The sequence below is a fragment of the Amblyomma americanum genome, chromosome 5, assembly GCF_052857255.1.
Source record: "Amblyomma americanum isolate KBUSLIRL-KWMA chromosome 5, ASM5285725v1, whole genome shotgun sequence".
Taxonomy (NCBI): domain Eukaryota; kingdom Metazoa; phylum Arthropoda; class Arachnida; order Ixodida; family Ixodidae; genus Amblyomma; species Amblyomma americanum.
Genome location: NC_135501.1, coordinates 182,380,588 through 182,399,275, shown reverse-complemented (window position 1 = coordinate 182,399,275; position 18,688 = coordinate 182,380,588). Strand labels below are relative to the sequence as shown.

General features: G+C 42.4%; 1 protein-coding gene across 1 annotated transcript; it reads left to right on the top strand.

Annotated features, from left to right (window-relative positions):
* The first annotated feature begins 74 nt into the window (after positions 1 to 74).
* Positions 75 to 18,002, top strand: LOC144133118 (cytoplasmic dynein 2 light intermediate chain 1). Its single transcript, XM_077665977.1, has 13 exons — positions 75 to 175; positions 272 to 324; positions 498 to 550; positions 1,492 to 1,596; positions 1,992 to 2,080; positions 3,009 to 3,195; positions 7,235 to 7,303; positions 9,373 to 9,536; positions 10,871 to 10,941; positions 11,400 to 11,436; positions 13,572 to 13,620; positions 14,231 to 14,320; positions 17,619 to 18,002. The coding sequence occupies exons 1-13, from the start codon at positions 123 to 125 to the stop codon at positions 17,685 to 17,687; spliced, it is 1,089 nt and encodes a 362-aa protein (XP_077522103.1). The 5' UTR covers positions 75 to 122; the 3' UTR covers positions 17,688 to 18,002.
* The last annotated feature ends 686 nt before the right edge of the window (positions 18,003 to 18,688 follow it).

The following is an 18,688-nucleotide window of genomic DNA, read 5'->3' as shown; positions in this document are numbered from 1 at the left end:
TCGGTGCACTTGGCGTCCTTGCGTAAACGGATGATTATTTTTAGCTAATGGTGGGGGTAGCGCAGGCGGTCGCTTCATTGCCTTAATAAGTCGCGCGGTACACCTGACTCCGCTGCGGCGATATGCTTTTCTCGAGCGCCGGCGTTTGCGCCGTCTTTTATTGTTTTTGTCGCATGTATGCTCGCGCGAATTGTGTCAAAAACCACTTCATATACATCTTCTACTACGCAACTGTACAGTATATTACATATATGTTTTTTTATTATTTCAGAGAGACGATCTGGGACGTTGCAGTTAGACTGAGTAAAGAAGCTGAAAAGAACGGTAACAATTCCTAAAGAGGAATCTGCGTCTGCCGGGATTAATTTAGCTACACAGTTTCAAATACAAAAGCATGTGCCGAGAAGCACCGTACTTTCCATTTTATAGAACTAGTGAGCACAGTAAAGCTGACATGGTTCTTTGGAAGCTAGTTAATAGTGTTGCTTATGCTGCAGGTGTCTTAAAGAATGTTGAAACCACACTTCTTCTTGTTGGAAACAAACAGAGTGTAAGTATTTTTAACATTTGTTACAACTACTCGTAACTGAGGCACACTATATCCCATAGGCAAACTTGTTTCCTTGAGTGCTAGTGAGCATTAAAACTTGCTAGGTGACGTGAAGATGGCAGCGTGCCAGCCATTACTATTTTACTGACAAACATGCTTAATTGCATGTAACAGGAGATCATATGCTCTACATTAGTTTGTCCCTATATGATATTCCACAATTCAAATTAGCGCACACGCCAAAAGACTGGTCATGATGCAAACAGATATGTAAAGTGTCTCTGACAGAGTGGTCGTAGTATAGACTATTAATGCATGCACAACTCAAGACCGGTTAAAATGGATTGGTTGCTTAAGCAATTGGATGGACTAATTGTATGTAGATGTGCTGCCTTTGTAGTCTACAGCCTGTTGCCACGTTTCCATCGTTCAAGAATCGCTCTGAGGGGCACCAAACACAATAGTAATTCTGCATTGAAATCCGATCATATTGGCCCGGTGTTTTTACGAAGAGACCTGCTGTGGGTGGCAAGCTGGCTTTTGCTGCTGCCTGGAAATGTTTTACACGACCTGGTCCCTGCACACGAACAAACAAAATTATTTTGTACCTTAGGCATGTAGCACGGAACTGAAATATACAACCTGTAATTTGTTTAAATGTGTGTGGCAAGCACAGTGCAACTATAATACCAGAACGCATGTCTAGACATGGAAGAAGTTTGTTTCGTGCACGTGGCTGCAGTGGCCCGTAAACTTTTGCTGACAACTGCACCAGTAATCGGGAAAGATAGTGACACAACATCACACAAGCAGTTTCCAAAGTGTACTGTCTGTTCACTGGTGACATTTAGCTTATTATCTGCATGGTTTCAGCTGTTGCCAACATGTTATAGTGCACTGAATGTTGCAGCTGTTCTATTATGATATTTCATTTGGCCCAGGGAAAGACAACTCTCCTGCACCGCTTTCTCGACAAGACAGATGCACCTAAGCCTTCGCTTGCTCTTGAGTACATGTTTGGACGAAGATCGCGTGGAACCGGTGTGGTATGTGTCCTGTATATTGCAATATTTCTTTTCATGGCCGAGGCAAATGTAGTTGCTGCAGGTGTGAAGTTAGGAAACTGTGTCAGTTAGGAAATAACTTTTTAGTCTAAAATAAGTTTCTGGGACTTTCTTTTTTGCAGTTTTCTAAATTTTAGCTGTCGGTTGTCGAAATAAAATTAATTTGCGAATGACCTTAAATCCCATGTCTACTTTTTCTCATCATTTTTTTTTAAATTCTCATTTTCCATTTTCAGTTCATACTCACGAAGAGCATTTGCCTTGCAACTCAAGCATTGCAAGCATAGTTATGGACATAGTAGGTCTTGAGCATAGTTGTTGCAAGCATAGTGAAAAACGCATCACTGCAGTAGCTGTTCTGCCTTCTATAATTGCAGCTCAAAGACATCTGCCATATATGGGAGCTGGCTGGTGGGGCCTTCACCACCGACCTGCTGGAAATACCCATCACCGTGGAAACACTCCGGTGAGGGGCACTGGCACGATTTCTGATTGGCTACACTGCCTGTGACTGACTGAGACTGTGAGTTGAAAAAAGTATGTTTTGGAGGCTAGTTTCTTCAACGTGGTTAATTCATGTGCGTTTAGTAATCAGTGACAGCGCCAAAGGGTGGTGGCTGCCACCCCCAAATTTTTTATACAGTGCCAAAAATTTGCTGAGGACTCTGTTCAGGCCCTGTTAAGAAGGACATTTCATGATATTGCGGCCTGTATTAGGTCTCCTTTCTGGCAGACGAGTATGCGAAGCTATCGCCACCACATTTTGTTCATTTTAGATGTTTTATCTTTATAACGAGCAGTGCCACAAAAGCGTCATGCATACCCAGAATTATCCCCCCGCTCTTCCCTGAATTTTCTGGACCAGCCCACACTGAGTTTGAATAGCCTGATGTCATTACTGCAAATTATATATGGTTGTGCTCAGTAGTCGGTACCTGAAAGACTGATGTTGTGAAAGTTGCCAAAAAGGAGGTGTGCCGCTGACTTTTCTTGCTGGTAATTTGATTTTCCTGTTTCTGATCTGTTTCATCGCATCATACAGGATCTACCATAAAAGCATAATGCAGCATGCTTGTCGTGGACTATAATGAACACAACCATGTACAGTCAGGGCAAAAAGTCTCTGGACCATGTGCTGCTTTGTGATCAAATCCGATAGCAATATTATTATCCTTGGGCTGGAGACCACACTAGCGGAGGTGAAAGTCTTAATCCCATTCTTTCACCTCCACAAGTGTGGTCTCCAGCTGACAGCTAATAATAGAGCTATCCGCTTCGTTCACAGAGCACACGCTCGCGAGACTTTTCTGTGACTGTGCCTAACTGGTCAGAATCGTACTCCTATTCATATTCTTTTTGGTGTGCCATTCCAACAGTCATTGTTGAAAATGCAGGTCACTGTCGGTCGTGATCGTGCTGGACCTGTCTGCACCCGAGGTCCTGTGCATCTTGCTTGAAACGCTACTCAAAGCGTTGCAGTCCCGCATCGACCGTGTACTCGACGCAGCGCTGAAGAGTGACGCGTCCGTAAACGAAGCCGTCCACGAGGCCATCTCAACTCGGCTGCCTGAGGAGCACCCTGTATGTTCATGAGCTCTGGGTATTTCGTTTTCCGTAAAGTAGTGCTTTCCAGGCTTCCAGTCCACAAAAACCTTCTATCCATCTTCAGGGTCAGTCACAGCTAAGTCAGGGAACTGTTTAAAAAAAAAAAATGTTTTTTTTTCTGCTTCTCAAGTTTGCTTTAGAAAAGACATAGCTTGAAATTCTGGCTTTGTTATTTACCAGAAAGCAACTCTCTTCCGTGAGTGATTTCAGTCATTGCAGAACTAGATGCAAAGGGCACACGCTTCTATGAGGCTGTTCATTTGACTAGTGGATCCAGTGGTAAACCTAGTCTATACAAAGACCAGTTGGAACTACTCAACACGTATTCGGAACCAATTGGAACATGTTTGGATCAGATATCAGATTGTTCCGACTTCATTCCAATAGTTTTGTTTACAGATGTTCAAGTTGGCCTCCTTTTACTGGGAAGCTGCGTAGACTTAACAGAAGCGCAGCTGAAAAGTGCAGTTTGTAAGGCATCTGGGTTAGGGGGTTTGAAATACTGAAGCCTTTGAGCGACCTTACTGGCTTTGAAAAAGCCCGAAGAAATTTCCTCGTTTGTTCCCCCATCCCACTGCAGTACTCCCACAATAAATGGTGCTCACATATATGGCACCTCAAAAAGCACTGTTAATCAGGTTCATTTGGTTGCTGAACAAAAGTAGTTTTTCCAACAATTTCAGATTTTTCTGCCCTGCGCAGGCCACAGCCACCATGTCTTTTCACACATCCTTAACCTAAGCTCACCTCACTACTCCATTGCACCTGAGCCTCTCTGCTGCTCTCGACGTCCTTTCTTTTGGTTACTCAGGTTTTGTGGTTACTCAAGTTTTATTGTAATAAACAGAGATTGACAGCGAGGAGGGCTTGGTGAAGATGGCTTCTTATGTGCTCTCTATCCAACCGCATTAGCCTAGTGGTCGCGATTATGTCCAACACGGAGTTTCTTCAATGCGGAGTTTCTCCGACACGGAGTTTCTCCAACACGGAGATTCTCGAACACGGAGTTTCTCCCGGGATGATACCAGGTTAGAAACATGACGAGAGAGACTAGGTTGTAGCGTGTTGAGTGGATTCAATAGGCTCTGCCCGCACCTGTGCTAAGAGTGCCTTTTATTCAATGATAAGAAAAAGGTGTGTAGGTGGCGGTAGCATTTACTTAACTATTAGGTGATCCCTTCACATGTTGACTCTGCTTGTATGCAGAAGCACCACTGTGTGACTCTGGTCACCTCCAAACTGTCTGTGCACCCACACCTTTGAGAGAGATTTGATGGAGCCTAGTTTGGAGACTCCTGATTACAGTTAAAGGACATTGTACTTTTTAGGCGCCAAAACCACACACACACAAGAGGAGGAAACGAGACAGAGTGCCACTCACAACTGGTTTAATTTGGGGAAGCCACATACATGCCTATATATACAGTCAACCGGTGCCTGCGCAAGGAGCATATTCATACATCAAGTAGTACACGATAAACATCTTTCAAAAAACTGTTTTTCCACCTTGTATAAAGATAATGACGTTTCACTGACGCACAAACTGCCTTTCTTGCTGATATAGAATGCTTCAATAAGTTCTCTTGCTTTTACATTGTCACTCCTGGCCAGAATCCGCACCGTTGAAAAACATGGCTCACAAGAGCGCGAAGGGCAGGATCTAATATGTTTTGGTAAATTTGGGCCCTCTTTATTTTGTTCCCCGTTTCTTTCATGTTCCCTGATTCGCTCATTGACACAGCGCCCGGTTTGTCCTATATAGGAACGACCGCACGAGAGGGGAATTTCGTATACTACCCCTTCGGTACACCTCATGAATTGTCGCCCGTGCTTGGTTCCACAGCCTGTTTCTTTTTGTTTTTGCTTTCTTTTTTCTTCTCTTGTGTGTGTGTGGTTTTGGCGCCTAAAAAGTACAATGTTCAAATATCAACTTGCCCAACAAGAAGTCCTCTGAAACAGTTAAAGGAGTATAGACACCTAAATTTTGGGCGCATGTTTTCTTGTTTGTAATGATGCGTAAGGCATTATTATACATGGATTACCACCTGGTATTCTCCTACGACCACTATATAATTTATAATCGCATTTCTTGCACGTGCTGTTTCAGTTTCGGTTCCAACAGCCGAATGAGCACTGTGACGTCAACGTGTACTTACAGGTCACGTGAGACATGAAAAACGACCATGTCATTGCTGCTTCCACATTCATTGTCATTCCGGTTCTTTAGGAAGACTGGCCTCAGCACTGCAGTAAATTAAAACGATAAAGCTGCGATTATATGGACATTTTTTCATGCCTGATGTGACACAAAAGCACTCTTTGACTTCGCAGCCATCATTCGGCTGTTGAAACCGAAACCGAAGCAACACGAGAGAAAAAATTCGCTTATAAATTATTTAGCAGTCATGGCGAATATCACATGATGATTCATGCGTAGTAGTGTCATCTGCATCATTGTAGAGAAGAAAACATGCCACCAAAGTTAGGTGTCTATACTCCTTCAATAAGTGCCCAAGGTATGCACTGATCAAATCAGTGCACTTTACTTAATTCTGCTTCTCTGTGCGCAGCATAGTACCCACCTAAAACTTAGAGTCAAAAAAGAGAAGAAAGCATGTTGATCGCATTTCAATAGTGGCATGTTGATAGCACCATGTTGCTAGCTCTGTTTTGTCGTTCAGTCTCTGATCTTTCAAACGATCATTTTTGGATGTGCCATTGTTGACCTTTCCATTTGCCATTATCTAATCACTATGCATGGCTGAGTTATCTCTGCAATTGTCTGAGATTGGTTATTGTTTTATCACTGCACTAAATTAGTCATCAAATTTAGATGATGATGATGAATTTTTATGGCGCAAGGGCATCTATGGCCAAAGAGCGCCATGACATAAGATATTTTTTGACTTCTCAAGGTGGGGTCAACGACCCATTTTCCAAGCATTTCACCCTAAATAAGCTGAGCACCAGACCAGGGGAAAGCTTGTACTTATTGTATCACCATTAGGTACCCGGCGGCACTGGGTACCCAACTTTGCTTTGGGTATGCAACTTTGCTAGCTTGTTTAATAAACAGTTTCTCTTTTCGTATTTTAAATTTCTTTATGCCCAGTTCACATCCTGACTGTGTGCAAGTTTTTTATTCCACATCGGGGTTTACATGTTGAGAACTGTCAGCTATCATGATATTCACATTTAGGTCCTCCTCTTGCTTCTCTATGCTTGTAGTTGCTGCTTTTAACCACTTTCTTGTTTATGTCACTATATTTACAAAAGACCCCATGACAACATAGCACCTTAGGCCTAACTTAACAATCCTCTGTGTACAAAAAATTTTCTGCATAAAAAACCCAAGAACAATGCAGCAGCAGCAGGCATGGCTATACTTACCTGTTGCCGATTCTCTGATGATTAAAAAAAAAGTATAACAGCCGCTTACTCTCAGGAAGCTGAGTGAGTGACCAGGTGGTTTGTGAAATGACTATATAGTACAGTGATGACATCATGCAGGAGTATTGCTGCCACTGAATCGCCGCTGACCAAACACAAATAGCCGCAGGGTCCTGTGAACGATTGGGTGGATTCGTGGCTGAGGAGAAATGTGCTCAGCATCACAGTCTGCGTTAGGGCCTCTGATTTGATTTCGGTTCGATTTCAGTTTCCCACATCGGGCTTCACTGAGGGGTGGAGTCCAGGGTGGAGTGGCTGTGCCACCGAGCCGGCAGCTTTGTACACATGTGTGTAGTTGTCAGTTTTTTGCTGCAGAATGGGGCATATGGACGGGATGACGTGCTAATACAGCTAGCCTAAAAAAAAAAAAAAACGATCAGTATCCTGCTCCAGTATCCTGTACTGGTGACTGGCATCTGACAGTTGGTCAGTTGGCTGCCTGTACTGGTGACTGGCATCTGACAGTTGGTCAGTTGGCTGCAGCATAGACAAGCGCTCTAAAGTAATCGCTGTTTGATAATAATGAATCAAGCCTTCTCATCTGACTCGGCTTTCTTACTTGCAGGATAAGAAAGTGGTGACGCCATTTCCGGTTCCACTGTTGATTGTGGGCTCCAAGTACGACATCTTCCAGGTTTGTGTGTGCATGTGCACTTTTTGTGCAGAACACATACTAGTGCTTTACTTCAAGATAAAGGAACATGGTGCAGTTGACCCTTGACCAGTTCAAACTCAAAGGGGACTGAACATATTGTCACGCGTGAATGCGAGAGATCACTGGTCACAAGAGACAGCGGTGGACTTCGATGAACGTCTTGACCACAGCTCCAGATCGCTGTCACTTCCACTTCCTCTTTCCTCCTCAGAGGAAGTGGAAGTGACAATATGTTTGAATGATGTGGAGTTGGGATTAGTGGCTGCCTTTTTAATGCGGTTGACACTAATAGGCCCAAAGCATAACTTTGAATAGACAAGAGGCTCCAATTAACAAGTTAACTTACATTATTTCACGGTAGCATGATATATCACTCCCAACTGAATCTCTTGATGAGATATTGAATAGGCAAACGGGGAAACAGGAAAGTTTTGGGTGACGAAAAGTAAATAACAGGTTAGCTCACTGGTACTTTCTATTTATAGCATCTGTGTAGTGTCCATGTAGTATCTGTGAAGTATCTGTCTAGTTGTTGTATTAGGATGAGTCTTATCACCAGAAATGAATTGGCAAGGTTAGCAAATTAGCATATTAACTTCGCTACATTTTCAGTGGCTAACGCTCGGTGAGCAGGTATACGCAAGATTTAGAACAATATTTTTCATCCTTTTTTTTTCTGTGCACAGTTCATTTTCAGTAATCTGAGCTCAACGGCAACACAATGTGTGCACATTGCATTACTTGGCTGTTTTGGCACTGGGAAAGGTTTGCTGGCAATTCATGTAGTTGATGCTTACATCATCTGCTGTCATTTGAAAATAACTTGATGTGCATTACATTTTAATTCCCAACAGCATTCTTATACATAGCATGAGCCACTCTGTTGTGATAGCCACATTGTGAAGACATAGTCCACAGTGAGAGCAGGTTTTGAGGTGGTGGAAACTTATCATGGAAAGGAGGGGAACCCATACTCATCACCTAATCACGATGCCAGCTTGTGTAGGGTCGGGCTGCATTTTAGTTTCTACTAGTGTTTTCTGCTGTTCTTTTTTTTCTTGGTACAACATGATGGTGCATCTTTTAGTAGGTCATTTAGTTTCGGATGTTCTATGCAAAATGTGCAAAAAAAAAAAACCGTGGAGAGGATGGCAAGGTGCCTCCTATTTAACAAAGATTTGTTTCAGTTGGGTTCGTGTTAAAAGCTGCGCTTACTGATAAAACTCATTTTTAACACGACAGCGTTAAGGGCCCGTGTTGCAGAAAAGCCAGTGTCGTCGGCGCCGTTGGCCGTGAGCGAAAAATCGCCCTCCTCCTTCTCGCTCCTCCTCCTCCTCACAATGTACGCCACTGCCCCAACAGATAGTGCGTGACGGCAGCGACTCCCGCTTGTCTCGTTCGGGCGCAGTGGAGCCGTGCGGTTATGCAGGAATCACGCGGTGAGCGGCGAATCATGCGGTGAGCGGCGAACAACGCAGCGCACACCCAAAGCGCGTTCACCATGAAGCTCGCGGCTTACTGCCCGTTTGTTCAGCGCAGAAGCTATGCTGGTGTTTGTGGCATCGGGTTTGTCGAGAACGATGTGCCGACGAACTACGACTGCAACTTGAGTCCTGCGTGTTTCGGCAAGGCACCTGGCAGCGCTTCTACAAGGTTTGCCACTCCGCGCGTCCGTTTCACCGTACGTAGCAGAGCGATTTGTTTAACGGGCAAGGCGTCGTGCCGAACGGGTGATGGTGTTCCGTGGACTCCCTGGCAGTACTGCAACACGCTGTCGCATTCCACTCTTAAAGGCGGAGCTTAAGCGTCCTCCAATTTTTTGGGTACTTGGTGCATGTTTGGAGTATTAAACTTGGGCAAATGCAAAGGTAAATACAAACAGGCCAGCCTCTAAATTATTAGTTGTCCAGTGCATATTTAGTTACCTTAATATGCTGCCAATGTTTTTCTCTAACCTTGTACCATAAACATGTAATAAACGATCCTTGAACCTTTAACATGCCCTTTCCACGATTGTATGCATGTGCTCTTCACGATCATCGTTGCAGAACTACGAACCTGAGAAGCGGAAGGTGACCTGCCGCTACCTTCGCCATGTTGCTCATGCCAACGGGGCGTCCCTGCTTTTTGCGAGCTCCAAAAGCGAGTCACTCATCTCCAAGTTGAAGACGAGCCTGGCATACCTGGCGTTTGGCTCCGGGGCAGGCCCTGTGTAAGTGTGTTTCTGGATTTGATAGCTTTTGTCTCATGCAAGAAAGAGCATTTTTGTAATGCAAGTCTGATCAAATGATGAAAGGCTTTGATGTGATGTTCCTATAGGACCAGGAGACGACTATGACATACTCTTCTTGTGACTCTGCAGAATATGCCATCAGCTGCTAGGGATATAAAATGAAGGACAAATTTAAAAGTAGTCCCTGTTTTCTATGCATGCACTATATATCTGTGCACCAGGAAGCAGGGATTATGGCATGCTCTGCTTAGTGGCTATACAGAGTGCACAATAGCTGCAAAGGTTATGAAATAGAAAAATTTAAACACTGCTCCTTGTTAAGATAAGTGTTTTCATGATATCTGGGTACTGTATGGTAATGTTATTGTACTTAGGTGCTATTTTATTGTATTGATGGTATTATATTGTCTTTAAAGTGGTTGCAGAGCATGGAAAAATGGAAGAACATGGAATTAAAGGGTACAACTAACACAAGTTGAAAAGGGTGGATGGATCTGATTGGTTTGGTTTATTGGGGTTTAACGTCCCAAAGCGACTCAGGCTATGAGGGACGCCGTAGTGGAGGGCTCCGGAAATTTCGACCACCTGGGGTTCTTTAACGTGCACTGACATCGCACAGTACACAGGCCTCTAGAATTTCGCCTCCATCGAAATTCGACCGCCGCGGCCGGGATCGAACCCGCGTCTTTCGGGTCAGCAGCCGAGCGCCGTAACCACTGAGCCACCGCGGCGGCTAAAAGGATGGATCTGAGAATTTTATGCTAGTGCATACATATCCTGGTGTGTTTTTCAGGTCATCCAAAAGTTGAATTCTACATCCAAGGGAAGGATCTGATTTTATTTCTGGTCTGATTTGAGGTAAACATGATCAGAACTAGTTGGAGTCATGCTGAACCAACTCAGTGATTGGTGACTGCTGGTACATCAGACAGTCTTCAGACTATAAGTGTACCCTGTCCTTAGGCTGCTTTCTTAGCAAAGAAGCCAATTTTGCAAGTGTAATATACCCCAGCTTGCTTTATGCAGCTGTGTTTTTCTCTTAGAGAAACTGTTTTTAAATTATTTTTTAGCTGAGGTAAAAAAGTATGAACAGTTGCGACAGCTAAACTGCTAAGGCAGTGGCCAGTTTTGTGTAGAAATTCATTGTACCATATGGCTGTGAATGAACGACGCTTACCATAATAAAGTATGCAAGATAAAGTTGTAAGACAGAAAAATGCATATTGAAGCATACATTTTATTCTTAGGGTAGTGCGAACAACTCGGAGAGCTGGCTGTGTTTCTTTAAGCTGTTAATTTTTTTTTTCTTCCAGAAGGGCATCACACACAGATTACAACAAGCCTCTGCATATTACATTCGGAGAGGACTCCTTCGAGAAAATCGGTGAGCCTTTCACATGGAGCTGCACACATTGCATTTCACTGGTGGAAAAATGATGCTGTTAGCTAAACCAATTGTTATGAACAAGAAACAAAAACAAATTCTCAAATTCTTAACTTTTTTATCTTTTCATCTGAGAATATTTTGTAACTGACAGATGCACAGAAAGAGGAGTAGCAATGCACAAGCCCAAGTGACAGGACTCAACACTTGACATGGCTTGACATGGAGGTACTTGTAATGGCAGTGTTTTGCTCAGCAAAAGCTTGCTTACTTTGAATTTTGCCCTAAAACTGAAGTTTGCCCTAAAACTTGGAGATTCTTCGTTTTTGTAGGGTGGTGTTGTGCATCTGAGTAATCTGTCACGCTTTTGGGGCACAGGAGCCTGAATTATCATGCATGTCTTCATTGACCATTCTTTTCGAATACTTGTCTTTTTTGTTTTGTTTTATTGCCTGTAGATGGGTCTACGCCAGCCAGTGTGACGCAAGTCTCCAAGTGAGTGCCTTTTCGTTGTGGCTTTACATTGTAGTCCTCACTCGCAATATCTTGATGTGAACTTATCATGAGTCTGAACAGAGAGCCTCGACAGCTTACATGCACTCGTGACATGACCTCCAAAGCGCTAGGAAAAGATTGTTGTGTCTGAACAGACAGAAAGAGGGCATAACACAGAAGCCGAGACCGAGTGCTTACTGTTACATGCGTCCTTTTCTTCATTTGAAAATTTTTATGCCTGTATCCTCTTTGGTTGTGAAAGGCCACCAAGTAGTGAAACGTGCTCCTCTGATGCTTTCTAGCTTCAATCTTTGTTGTAAATTATGTTAGTGGCCGCAATCTATGTTGAGCTCTCTTGCACAAAATTTCATAAGCTCGCTGTCATTTTCATCGATTCGGCAATATTTAGTTTTGTGCTGTACCACAAATAGAGTAATGCTTTCTGTAGTTCCCATTCTCACTAACAATGAAACGTGGCATGTCTTTTTCTACTAAGATTGTCTTAGAAATAAAGATGAAAAATTTCATTGACATTAGAATGGCCTACATTCTCATATTAGAAGGTAGACAGCTTCACTGTGCATGTCCTAATGTGTTACACTAGCCGTTGCTTGTCCACCATGTTTCTTGTTTGATGACTTTCACAAATTTCTCAGCATATTTCATGTGAGGTCAAGAAGATTGTTGTAATGAGTGAACGACAAGATCCCGCACTTTGGAGAAGATCAGCTTATATTCTTGGCATATGCAGCTGACTCTTAATAATTTGAATTTGAAGGGAGCAGGGCTGGAAATTTGTCTGAATTATGTGAAGTTCAAGTTAAGGAAAGCCTTTTTAATATGCTTGGTGCTGACAGCACCAAAGCATTAGTTTGAATAACGCCTTTTCTGTTTTGATGCCAGTTGCATCGCTCGTTTCGTTCTTTTACTTGTCACAAGTTGGTACACCACTTAAAGGAAGCGGTGGCTTATGCCATAGTGCTATCTCCTGGTGTGACTTCCACATGCTGCTGTATAAAGCGCTACCTCAGGAAGAAGAAGCGAAAAAATTATTCAACCATATATTCTTGCGGTACGTCTCCTTCTCACTGGACTGTTAAGCAGGCCCCAAGGCTAGCGAATGGGAGAGCAGGAGAAAGAGTTATGAGAGGGGGCTTGATGTGCGGAAACCAGCTGATCTGGATGGTGCTGAAATCAAGGAGGCATTGGTTCGAATAAACCGGACAGTAGGTCAAATTAACTAGAACCCACTGTCGCTGTCATTGCATTCAGCTTTCTCATGGAAATGAGCAGCCATTTTGCTGTCCTAGCTGAAAAATGCACCTTTGAAATGTTTAAACGCATGATTGGGACCCACATTAAAGCTGATTTGTTTGCGTACTGTTCCAACTGGTCTCATTAGCATTTTTCAGACATCTCCAAAGTCCTTTATCATTTGGGTTTTTAGTTTGTCAAAAAAAAAAAACATAATGCTAGTCTATATTTGGTGTAATTTCCATCTGTAGTAAGATGCAACTTAAAAAAACAGCAGTTGCTAACACTGTGCCATGTTCCCTGGCGTGCTGTATTACTCTTCTGGCTAATCACAATTCTAAACAAAGTCAGAATTTAATGTTTCACTATATTAAACAAGCCATGTCTTAAAATTCTAGAGCTTGTGATTTTTTTTTCTCATGATTAGCTTCTTGTTTAGGTAAAAAGAAAAGTTTTAACAACGGACTACTTTGTTGTCGTGGAGGAATTCCGTGCAGCAGTCCTGAATGTGGGCAGAGCTTCACTGCAGACTAACCTTGTATCTGACTATAGTTCTCCTCGAGTAACTACATTTCCTCTGTCTGTATGTGGACAACGAACAGTGCTATATCTTGTGTTTCTGTTGTTAACAGCGGAAGGACAGCTGTTGTCACTACAGAGCGCAGTTGTACTAAAAATTATATTGAAAAGTATATCCTGTACTTCATTGCATTTTGAAAGCACTTTTTTTCTACAACAAGTTTAATAAGTTTAATAAAAATATGGGGGTCTCCATTTATTGCATGGGGCCGGTAAATATGATATGCATCTTTAACTGTATATTTTTTTGTTTCTGTAGAAACTTGCATAACTTTATGGGTGTTTCGTTCCATTATTTGCAGTGTCTACGCGGTCGTGAAGAAAGCGTTTACAGAGATCTTTCCACAAGTGGTAAGGATAACTGCCCTGTCACCGGATTTGAGTAACTGTTAGTCAGGTTAACATCTTCTCTCTTAATCAATACCTTTGTGTTTAGCTTGTAGTTAATTTAGCGCAGTTACATGTACACTTTCACATATGACCGAGGTTCCTTGCATGAACATTCAAGCACTTAATGCAGTCATGATATCAACAGTGACCACAGCCAAGTATGCTGTTGGCTGTAATTGGGCTGCATCACATTTGACGAGTACACAACCTTGCTGCATTCATATAAATATCTCGCTGGGAGAAGGTATTGATGTCATTGCGGGCTACTGGTCAATAGTTCTCAGTGCAGGTTCAAAGGTCTGCTGCACTTGAAGCTATTTATTAACTGAGTGCTTAAAGGATCCAAACCTTGATTAGGTGAAACCTGATTTCACAAATTTCTTCATTTAATAGACTAATAAGACTGCTTGGTATTGCCGGGTATTTTCATGTACTCTTGGTTTATTCCAGTTGTTGCTAGCTTAGAAATTGTTAGATTGGAGTTCAACTGACGTGTAATACGGTGGAGGTGAGGCAAAAAAAAAAAAACTGCACCTATTGAGTTTGTCTTTCTTATTGCTGGTCTCCTCAGGAGCAGAAAATGACCATTCCAGAAGACCCTGGCCGTGACCCAAAGTTCAAGGAAAAAGACATTGATCTCATGAAGGCCCAGAAGGAGGCTGTAAGTTTGTGAGGCACTCTTTTTGGAGCACCTGTAGGTCAACTTTAAAATAAAAGCCTACTGTATGCCTAGCGAGTTTGGGTATTCTATAAAAACGTCTCATTCTGTCCATCCATGCATTGTGATGAAAAAGGGAGTGGTGCATTTGTAGAAAATTTGCAAAAAGTTACGGAAACTGCATTCATAGAAATTCTACCTCTTGTATACCGACAGTTGCGTAAATCAGAGAAAATCGAAAAATTCCCTTGGCCTAACCGCCCGCTCGTTAGCGCTCAAAATGTTACGTTTGGGTGGAGTACTTGCCTGATCCGGTTAAAATTAATCGGAAATCTTCATCATCTGGGGCGATGGTGAACCAAACCTGCGAGCTTTCGCTGTAATGATGTCGGTAGCGCCATCATGCGCCCTCCAGTCGAACGAGCACTCTACCGCGCAGGGAGGCTGCGGAGAAACTCATAGGAGAAACGCAAGGTGCGAGGAGGGGGGCAGTTGCATGCAACGGCGTTTTCTGCGCCCAATTTTGATAAAATAGCCGAGAAAGCACTTTCAAACCAACTGCGCAGCCGCTTTCTCCCCATTGCGTTTCACCGCAGCCTCAGTGGTAGAGTGCTTGTTCCTTCGGCGAGCACAGATGGTGCTACTGGTACAACTGCTGCGAAAGCTTGCCGTTTCGGTCCGCCGTTACTGCAAACGATGGAGATTTTCGATTAATTCTGACCGAATCAGGCAAGTACCCCACCTAAATGTAGTACAAATCAAAACTGACCATAAAATGCAATCTGTGTAAAAGTTGAGCCCGAATAAATGTGTGATTAGACCGAGAAATTTTTTTTTTTAATTTCTCTGATTTACGCAACAGTCGGTATTGTTGACAAAGCCCAAACCTCAGGTAAGAGATCACATGTGGTCTAGCACTTCTGATGCTTTTAAAGTGGGTGCTTAAGTTTTAATTGCTGATACAATAAGGAACAGAACAAACGACTAGCTAGGCCCATATTATTTCATCCGCCCTTTGTGAGTCATTTTAGTGCACTTGTGATTTGCACAGATATATTGTGCAATAATTCAAGATGGAACTACATAAAGTAAGAGCCATGCAATGAATTTGCAATGTGGAAAAAAGTTTCCTTATGTCGGACCCCGATCGCGCCATGTGTGGCCCTAGCTGTTTCTCATCATCAGGAGACAGCTGACAGTGAGTTTAATGCATACACCTTTTCCATATTAAAGTGGTTTATATTGCTGTGAAAGAAAAAAAAAATATGCATACAGGACCGTGCATAATGATAAAGGGTTTTTTTTTACATTGGACACATCTTTGTTGTGTTCAGCCCCTTTTAGCTAGAATAACCCAATTGTGCTTAAGACCCCAATTTCTTTTTTTTTTTCTTGATAACACTGCAAAGCATTATATGTTGCACACGGTGTATCACACATGGCAGGCCAGCTAAATTAACTTAAGAGGAAAATTAACTTCCACATTTCACTTCCTTTATATGGTAAGATTATGCGATATAAGGTATTAGGCAGAGTTGCTGACATCTAATGAAAAAAGGCCAACGTGTGGGCTTTCACCTGCGCAGTAGACTTTCTTTAATACGAGCTTAATTAAATCTTCTAAGTCTGCTCACCATGTCAGAAGTTCACTTTAACAGAAATGCCTAAAATACCAGGTTAAGAGAGTAGTATGCGCACTTTTATTAAATTGATGCAAAATGAGACAGGCCTAAATGTGGAGGGCATTGCATGTTGGTGCCAGTTAAGCAGTCTGGAGGAGAAATATTTTTATAAATCATACAGAAAACCTGCAGTCTGCCATTTGGTTCCTGTGCCTTTTTAAACTAGCCCTTTTAGGTTAGTACTACCCTTTTACCATGTAGGAGAACATTCACTCAGTGTCTTGCAGATTGCTCTGAATTTTTGTTTGCTTGTAAAAAAACTGTCACTATGCTTGGAGAAAAATGTGCTGCATTACATGGTTGCATGCAAGGCAGCCCACAGTTCACCATTGCTGTTGCAACACTGGAAGGGCGTCTTCTCATACTAAGCTGCTTTAATTGTGCTCTCGTAGCAATGCAACAGTTTGCATTAGTCAATATGTACAAATTTCACTGTTGATCTTGTCCAAGATTTCTTCTTGCATTCTGTCACGGGGAACTGTAAACAACAGGTCTGTAGACTAGCTGTGTAGCTTACTTTGGAATTACCGGAAATAATAATAGAGAGCAACTGTCGTAGCTCACATGGTAGAGCACCACACACAGGATGCCAAGATCATGGGCTCATGATCATGGGTGGGATCATGGGTGGATGTTGTTTGTTTCTACTTTCTCTCAGATGATTTATACTAGTTGTACTATGATTTATACTGGATGATTTATACTCAATTATTCTCTTGTTTGAAAGAAAAGGGATGTAAAAAATTCCTCATGCTTTCCTGGTTGCAATGACTACCTGCTCCGTTTATGTACTAAACACTAGTATGCCTGACATCATCATGAGCCTGGTTTATTCACAGGAAAGCAAAAAAATAATTAATTTATAGCACCAGTTTAGTTATTTCGCTGCTTTTTCCTATAAAAGCTAAGCTTAAGGATGCTGAATACCTGTGGATTATTATCAGAATTAATGTGAACTGTAAATATCACCTTAACAGAAACAAATTCACATTGGTGTTTTGCTGTCTAATTGCCTTGTGTGCAGGGGATACCATGTCTTTCTTATGATACTGTGTGCATCTCTTGCTCTTGCCTCTAGTTTTTTCTTTGTGTTGTTTTAAGTATGTGCTCTTGCTGTCAGTGCCACTGTTAAGACTCATGATGCAGCACTCACTGTGAGAAATTTTAATGTGCTCTTGGTGTCAATGTCACTTTTAGATTCATGATGTAGCGCTCAGTGTGTGAAATAAACAAGGATGCAGAGAATCAGCCAACACTAGTGCAGTGACTATCAGTTGTTTTTTTTATCAGTACGCTTACAGATAGAAGAAAACTATTCTGTGAATTCCTCATGGGCATTTCTTCTGCTGACATGCATTTCCTTACTAGAAAAAAAAAAAGGAAAAATTAACTGAGTCTGCAGTTGTGTTGTCTACTTTCTTTTAACCTTGTTTGTATTGCACTGCGAGCATGTCATGAATGAGTGCCAACTTATCCAGTTGTTCATAGTTTTGAATATACTAGATGCTATTAGATGTTGTGCAGCACATACATATATTGCTGATGCATTCACTTTCTGGTGGCTTATAATTGACATGACATCCTCGCCCTCTGCTGTTTTTTTTTTTATTCTGCTTCAGGAACTTGCTGAACTTCGAAAGAGGCGACAACAAGAAGAAATAGGGAGAGAGCTTCCGGACTTTGACTGAACGAATCGCACCAGTATCTGAATTTGAAGCACGGAATTGTCGCCAGCCCACTTACATCCACTGCAGGACAAAGCCCTTTATCCCATTAGCCTCCAATTAGCAGTCTACTATGCCAGCTGTGGCCACTCTGTCCTCCTGAACCTCCTAATCTCATCTGCCCATCCAAACCTCTGCCACTCCCTGCTGGGTTCATTTTCTTAGAAGGTTGATAGAATGGGGTTTGTGTTGATGGGGGTGGGGGAGCTTTCCAAGCAAACTGTGCTGCTATGCTGGGCTGTGATGTAAAGGTATTCTTCTGGCTATATATATATATATATATATGTTACAGGGGTCTTCTTCCTCTTCTTAAGGAGTTGGCACTGGCACACATGTACGACACATGAACAAAAGAAACAAACGGAGGCAAAGAATGCTAGAAAAGATACAGTCTTGAGAAAGGACAGGCTCTGTCCGAAACGTCGACTCAAAATAAATCTATGGCTAAATGAAGCGTTTTCAACTTTGAATTTTTGCCTCTAGCAACCAAATACGTTTATCTTTCTATACTGCATATATATATATATATATATATATATATATATATATATATATATATATATATATATATATATATATATATATATATATATATTATTTTAAAGTGGCTCTGAAACACCTTCTGAGGAGAGCACATTAACTCACTCAATCATTGCATTTTGTTGCCATGAAAACCAGAGCCAAATAATACTCTTCTACACGCAGCAGACGACCCACAATCACGCGTCAAAGTTGGCGAGCCCTTCCCGGCGGCTTTTTCATGCTCGCAACAAGCTCCGTCGTTCTCACCTGTGTACACAATTAAGGTGAGAGGTGGCCATTGGTTAGATTCGTTCTGGAGTCGGGCAGCTACCGTGGCCGTGGCCAATAAGCCTTTTAATTCCGGCCGATCGGGAAGCTCTGCTCCCAGAGGAGGGGCTGGCGGAGGAGCGCCGACCTTCCAGCGTGCAAAAAGTGACGAGAGG

Bases quoted from the DNA above. Each gene is read 5' to 3' on its own strand.
- LOC144133118 (XM_077665977.1), top strand. From the start codon at position 123: ATGCTTTTCTCGAGCGCCGGCGTTTGCGCCGTCTTTTATTGTTTTTGT. The intron at 325-497 runs GTAACAATTCCT...CTTATGCTGCAG, and splicing joins TAAAGAAGCTGAAAAGAACG to GTGTCTTAAAGAATGTTGAA. The intron at 2,081-3,008 runs GTGAGGGGCACT...TTGAAAATGCAG, and splicing joins ATCACCGTGGAAACACTCCG to GTCACTGTCGGTCGTGATCG.